This window comes from Mangifera indica, chromosome 20 (genome assembly GCF_011075055.1).
Source record: "Mangifera indica cultivar Alphonso chromosome 20, CATAS_Mindica_2.1, whole genome shotgun sequence".
NCBI classification, from domain to species: domain Eukaryota; kingdom Viridiplantae; phylum Streptophyta; class Magnoliopsida; order Sapindales; family Anacardiaceae; genus Mangifera; species Mangifera indica.
In genome coordinates, this window is record NC_058156.1 from 8337452 (window position 1) to 8344887 (window position 7436).

The 7436-nt window shown below is 29.7% G+C and overlaps 1 protein-coding gene across 1 annotated transcript; it reads left to right on the forward strand.

The window, feature by feature from the left end:
* Positions 1-203: 203 nt before the first annotated feature.
* On the forward strand, positions 204-2244 carry LOC123203996 (myb-related protein 306). Its single transcript, XM_044620510.1, has 3 exons — positions 204-479; positions 630-759; positions 1145-2244. Exons 1-3 carry the CDS (start codon positions 347-349, stop codon positions 1866-1868), a joined length of 987 nt encoding a protein of 328 aa, XP_044476445.1. The 5' UTR covers positions 204-346; the 3' UTR covers positions 1869-2244.
* Positions 2245-7436: the final 5192 nt, after the last annotated feature.

Consider the following 7436-nt stretch of genomic DNA (forward strand, 5'->3'; position numbering starts at 1 on the left):
CTTAATGAATGCAACACGGTTTTGTGGGGCGCCAGCCGCCCATGGATAGAAAGAGGAAAAAGGAAAGGGCCAAGGCATAGCTGACTCTTTCTTTTTCCAAACAAATGAGCAAATGCAACACGTTTTGAATCTTTGTAAGCACCGAGTCCTTTTTTACCTCACACCGGTCAGCTCTTCTTCCTATATATACACTTCTCTTTTTCTACACCCAGTCTCAACCTCTTTGGACTCTAGCTTCTCTCACTTTCTCTGCAAGCAAACAAACAAACAGTCTTTACTCAACTCAACTCTCTGATTGTTACAACAACCCTTTTGTTGAAATTAGAATTTCGTAGAAAGTTTTTAAATGGGAAGACCTCCTTGCTGCGATAAGATTGGTGTCAAGAAAGGACCTTGGACTCCTGAAGAAGATATCATCTTGGTCTCTTATATTCAAGATCATGGACCTGGCAATTGGAGATCGGTTCCTACTAATACAGGTATTAAATGATAACTTCATCAAGATTTTTTCTTTCTCTTCTCTTTTAGGTTTCGCTTGGTTAACTCATTAAATTGGTGTAATAAATACTCTGCAACTTCTTCATTCTTTACCAATAATCTGCGTTCTCTTTCTCTTCTTTGATATTCAGGTTTGCTTAGATGCAGCAAGAGCTGCAGGCTTAGATGGACAAATTACCTACGGCCAGGTATTAAACGCGGTAACTTCACCGATCTTGAAGAGAAGATGATCATCCACCTCCAAGCTCTTTTAGGCAACAGGTATTAAAACTGCAATAAAATTACTATATCATTAAGCACAAACATGTGTTTAAACATAATATATAACTATATCATTGAATAATTTTAAATAAAAAATAAAACAATATCAATTAAGCATCATATAATGACATATAATCATTTGTGCGTATAATCTTACTCTTACCTCTTTTAATTCTTCAAAATTAAGCTCAAGGTTTCAGAATCTGGGTGGGATCTAATAAATTTAAGATGCTATCCCCAACATGGAAAATTTAATGTTAATTTTATTTTCTGATGATATCAAGGCGACCATAAGATATTGAAAAATTCTTTTTTTTTTTTTTTTGTCAATTGTTTATGGGTATGGAATTTGGAATTGAAATATGACTAAGTTATATTGGTGCAGATGGGCAGCCATAGCGTCTTACCTTCCTCAGCGAACAGACAACGATATAAAAAATTATTGGAATACCCATTTGAAGAAGAAGCTGAGAAAGCTTCAAACGGGCGTCGATGGTCACAATCAAGATGTGTTGTCTGCTTCACAAGTCTCAAAGGGCCAGTGGGAGAGAAGGCTGCAAACAGACATTCACATGGCGAAACAAGCCCTTTGTGAGGCTTTATCTCTTGACAAAACAAGCTCTTTACCGGCTGGCTTAAAGCCTAACACTACAAATATCTATCCTCCTTACACAGCTCCAAGTCAGGGTTCTACCTATGCATCAAGCGCTGAAAATATATCTAGACTGCTTGAAAAATGGATTAAAAATCCATCAAAAAAACCTCAAAAAAACTCAGATTCGTTCAACAACGCCGTTGCAACAACGGGTTCCAATTGCAGTGAAGGGGCAGCTAGTACCACCACACCTGAGGGTTTTGACTCACTCTTCAGCTTCAACTCTTCTAACTCAGACGCCTCTCAATCGATGTCGCTGGACGAGACGATGACGACAGCGACGGCGAATTTGACACCCGAGACAAGCCTCTTTCAAGACGAAAGCAAGCCGACTTCGGAGACTAACCAAGTCCCTCTAACATTGCTGGAGAAATGGCTGTTTGATGATGGTGCCGTTCAGGGTAATGAAGACCTAATTAACATGTCGTTAGAGGATAGTGCAGCGTTATTTTAGAAGCAACAAAACTATGTCTACCAAGCTTGAGCATGCAAATAAATACACATTGATATGTGATATATATTATCATATAATTAGGTGATATTAAATTAAAGATAAAATAATATCTAATTATATGATAATAACCTATTTGTGTACTCAAAAGGGGTATGTATAGAATTACTGAGATACAAACATAGACCTTTTATTTCTCTGTTTTTGGGGGTTTAAGGCCTTGAGCTAGAAGAGATCAAAGCTGTTCATTTCTAGCTCAGCCTAAACAGAAACTTAAAACTCTCTCTCCCTGGCAGAAGAACAAAAACTGTAAATTATATTACTAAATTAATATGTTATAATATGTATTAGTTCATAAAATAAATCTCTTATTTCTCTATTGTTCTTAGAAATTGTAATCGTTGTACTTTGGGCAACTTTGGTTGATGAAGTAACTCCGGGGGCTCTTCCTTGCCTAAGCAGTATCAACTCCTCTTAGTTGAAGAAAGTACAATGTAAATTACATATGCTATCTTTTACCATTAATTAATGTGCTAGGTACTCTTTTAGACAATAAATTTCTTCTTGGATTCTCTTGTTGATACTCTTTCATCATAAAGATGCTCTAGTTTCATATAATAAGATGATGAATATATGAATTTTTATTTAATTCTGGAATCTTTTAAAATTATTATAATTGTCTTGACAATATTGAGATACCTTTATCTTAGGCCGGCTATGTTGGGATATTTAATTCATATGCCAATACAATCTAAAGTGTCATTTTGAAATTGAATTAATCAATTTAAAGAAGATAAATAAAAAATTTAATTTTAAAATACCGACAAAATAAATTTGAATTACTACTCTCACATCTAAAATCTCTTTTTTTCCTTATTTAAACTATTCTTTCAAAACTAAAATTATGATTCCCACGGCCATATTACCGTTGGTGTATTCCATTAGTAATGACTCCAATTTCCAATGTCAATGATGTTACTGTTCTTCAATTGTGATATGTTGTACAATTTTAGGGCAGAGCATCGAAGAAATACAGTTTTAATTCCTGTTTGATTAATTAAAAATAATTGTTATATATATTTATATTTGAGAATGGGAATATTAATGAATTTAATTTTGCCTGTATGATTGGTGTTTCCCTTAATAAATATAAGCATGTGATTAATTGACGGTTAATAAAAGAAGAGATGTTGATCAAGCATCAATAGAAATAGACATGATATCACACCAAATCTTTTAAATGCTTGGTTAAATTCAATTTAATAAACATGGTGTGTATATGACTTTGATTGGAAGGATGAATCAAATGTGACCACAGAAATGAAATATCTAACACAACTTTACAGGGGCGAATTATTGACAGGCTCACCAATGGTTACCAAAATATATCATGATTTGATAGAGTTTCTGTTAGGAAAAACACATTTTAATTTATTAATTTGTTTATACCAAGGGTGGGTGGCGTGATACATCGCCTGCATTAAATATTATATAGATTACAGCTTTAAATTATGGTATAATTTTTTATTTGTTAACTTACATTACATTTCAGATTAATTAATATTTTACTTTTAAAATTAAATAAGATTGTTACATCTGGAAATAATAAATAATAAATGCAATTTCAATTAGTCAATATATTATGTTATTGTTATCTTCTTTTATTTACATTGCATGGCTATTGTTTTATTTTTTAAATAAAAAATATATTCAATATTTTTAGAGTTTCATAAAGTGTTTGAAAAGATACAATAATCGTTCTGATAAAATTTTTATTTTTTATATCTTGAACTTCAAATAAGCACAATATCAAATGCAAATTTAATTTGTTGTAGTGTTAGTTAGTAAATATGTGTTTTATAACATGTTCTATTGTATATTTGAACCAAAAATATATAAAAACACATATTTTATAAATTAATAACATTATGCATATAATATTTTTGTATAACTTTGTATATAAACAACGATATAATATTATGTGATTGGGTATTGTTTTATCTTTAATTTTTAATTGTCTAATCACATGATAATAAATTATTATCTGTGTATAAAGTTATGTATATAATACTTCTATTTATAAATTTTTCGTATTAAACACGTATTGAATAAATGTATTATACATTATCATATTTTTAAAATTTTTTAACAAAGTACAAAACGACATTGTATAAAGCATACACAACCCAAATATAAGTGGTAGCTAGTTGTATTCATTTTCTTTCAAAATTGAATATCCATAGCAATCGCATAATTTTTCTTTCCCATTTGTATTTTTTACCATAAAATCATCATTTCATTGTTCAATTTGTTGATATTGAAAAACAACAATTCACACTGATGACCTAATCAAAATAAGAAACTTATTATTTTGTTAGTTTTATACCAAAATATCCTTAAAAATGATAGGTTTTAGTTTTTATTGTTTTCTATTGCAAAAAAATTGTTGAAGTTGATTGATAGCACGGAGGATGATAAATCTTTTTTTTTTTTTTTTTTATCATTTGATATTAGAGTCAAATTTTGATTCATTTTTTAAAATAAAATATAAGCCTAATTAATTTTATTCTGATATAATCACTAAAACTTAAAGTTTTTTTTAGTTAGAACAAATCACGTAGGATAAGATAAAGATTTTAGGGATACAATGTAATTTCACTAGAATTATTTTATTTAGGTTTAGGATTTTTTTAAAAATTTTCTGAAAGTGGTTTTTTACTTATGAGGATGATGTCTACTTGACATGAATCTGACTTGATTATATTCTATCGAGTATAAAAGAGAAACATAAATAATATCTTATTGTTGAATCTCTTTATGCATGTAAAATAGAAAAAATAAATTGTTATAATTTACTAATGGGATTTGTCATGTGTATGAGAGAGTATAATTGAACAAATTGTGTAATGTGTTATATCAGGTCTAACAGTCAATTGAACAAATTGTATTTGAAATGTTATATTGATTTTAATTAGATAATTTATGAAATGTGATTGAATTAGGTTTAATATCATCCTATTTTTAGAAATACATTGTCGATGATATGTCGTGTTAAACTTATTTATACACATTCCACATATTTCACGTACACAAATTTTATGGCCAATATTCTCATATAATTTGTTACCATATTTATGGTTCTCATATTTACTATTTGTAAAGTCGAAAATTTATTCAGAAAACCATTCCCTAATAGCACCTTAATAGTTTCTTCATTGGTAATTCAGTCAAGAGGCCACGAATAAACTAAATTTTTTATAAAAATAATATGGCATTACTTTTACATATTAATTTAATATAAAATATCCACTCCTACAATAAAATATCCACCTTCAAAATCTTCAATTTCCGTTAATATTTTCGTCAAATTCATCTTCAAAATGAGTTACAAGGTTAGCATTAACTTGTTTATTTGATTTTTTAATGTTTATAATCATTATTTTCTTTTCCATTTAGAATATCTAATTTTGGTAATTAATATCATATTCTAGAGTTTGAAATTAGTTGTTAGTTGATAGATATTACTTATTTGTTAGACCACAGTGGGGTTTGAGTGTAGAAGCTGTTTATTTTATTGGAAAATAGTAGGTTTTCTATTGATAGAAAGTTTTGGGTTTAGGGTTAAATTTTCAAATTTTAATTAGTATTATGAAGTTTTTTAGTTTAAATTAGTCATAAGATGATTGAAAATTGTTTCTAGTTAACTTCTAGTTTGAATTGTTAAGTGGAATGATGAATTTGATAAGAAATGAGACGATTTTTTTGTTGCTAGGCGTGAAAACCCCAATAGGCAAGATCATATCCACTTAATGTTCATCAAACTAGTTACTCTTCATTACCTCCACCTATTTTTTCAACCAAATTAGGGGGCCAAATGATAGGCGAAGCGCCTACTTGTGGACAAATAAATATTGTTTATTATTCAATAAAAAAGGGACAAATAGTTAAGTGAAGTGTCTACCTGGGGGCAAACAAACATTTACTAGGGGTGAAATGAAAATTTTCTTTTCTAAATATTTTTTCTATAATTTTTTCTTTTGTTTGTTTTTTATTTCTTACATTTTATTTTAATTAACAATTCATTTTCCTTACACTAAATTAAATTTTATTGTTTTATTTTAGAGACCAGTTTTGGAAGAAGAAAAGGGTAAGGGTTTTGTATATCTAGTTAATTTTGAAGAAGAGTAGTATAGATTTAACAAAACATATTAGTTTAGGGCGAAATTAATGGTAAAAAGGCATGAGGACACCATAGGAAAAACTCAAGAAAATTTGGGTAGGACTCAAAGGCAATTATTCTTAGGGACTTGTTTTGGAAAATTTATTGATATGAAGGACAATAGATTTAGTATTGTGCTTGTCCATTTAGTGCTTTTTAGGCGAATTAATCATCGAGAACCTTTTTTAGAGTTTTGGTTCCAACTAAATAAAATGACTGTCCGATTTAGCTCTTTGAAGTTTGCATTAGTGATTGGATTGAGGTTTAGTCACTAAATAGACATATATTCATCTGTGTCAATTTTAAGGTTGAACCAACTAAAGAGCAGATATTTCCTTAAATATAGTTTAGTATACATTTAATTAAATTTTTGAGGCATAGGCTTACGGAGACAACAAAGACAATGCTATCAAATTTATGGTTTTAAAATGTTGAGCACAACAATTGTGGTATGCATTGGGAAAAATGTTCGTAACAAAAACTATACTGGCATGGTGTCGATCTAAATTAATTGATATAGCTTTGGAAGGTCACCAATTTCGTCATTCATTTTCCTTATAAACAAAATCGATGTTTTTGTTTCTTTCTTTTTATGACACCAATGAAAAAATTTGGTTATTACCATCTATTGCTACAACTATAAAAGAGTGTCTTGTGATACTTGCCCTTAAAAAAATACACCGTTTATGCAAATCATTGATGATTGTATACTTGAAATGCCTTTTATTGAGCACACCAATGTCATGAATGAAAACTTCAACTTATTATAATGATCTATCTCAATATGTGTCACTACATCAAGTTTATGTAACTTGGGGGTTGCATTAGTACTCTGATGGAAGCATGAATGACTCCTTGAGTGAACCTGTTAACTTATTCATAGCCCAGTTCTTGACACACCATGCTTATATGTAAGAAATATCAATTTTGTAGTTGTTTACAATATTAGTGATGATTTCTTTCGATTTATAAATATAGTAAACTATGAATTCCTTTAAAACTTGTCCAAGTGCCCATGAACTAGCTTGTCTATGATAGGAAATTATTTGATCTCAAGGAAAAGTGTGGTTAATATCTAAACAACCCAGTTGAAAATAGTCACAACCTTCAATCCTTATTGCTTATGCCTATTGTCGACATTACTCATACAAACATTTGACATCCGATTAAGACTTGGTTGACTATAAAACTTTGTATTAAAACCCACTTCTAATCCATGTCTTGAAAATGCATCTTATAACGCATCCTTGTTGTCAAATATTTCAAGTAATTTAAAACCTTATATCCTTATGTATCACTATCATTGATATCCACATAAGGAAGATTTGGATAAGGTGGAATCCAATGTATTG

What these genes read in the sequence shown, in the direction of transcription:
- LOC123203996 (XM_044620510.1), top strand. Translation starts at nt 347, where the DNA reads ATGGGAAGACCTCCTTGCTGCGATAAGATTGGTGTCAAGAAAGGACCT. An exon ending in ATCGGTTCCTACTAATACAG is followed by an intron (nt 480 to 629) that starts GTATTAAATGAT and finishes TTTGATATTCAG; the next exon opens with GTTTGCTTAGATGCAGCAAG. An exon ending in CAAGCTCTTTTAGGCAACAG is followed by an intron (nt 760 to 1,144) that starts GTATTAAAACTG and finishes ATATTGGTGCAG; the next exon opens with ATGGGCAGCCATAGCGTCTT.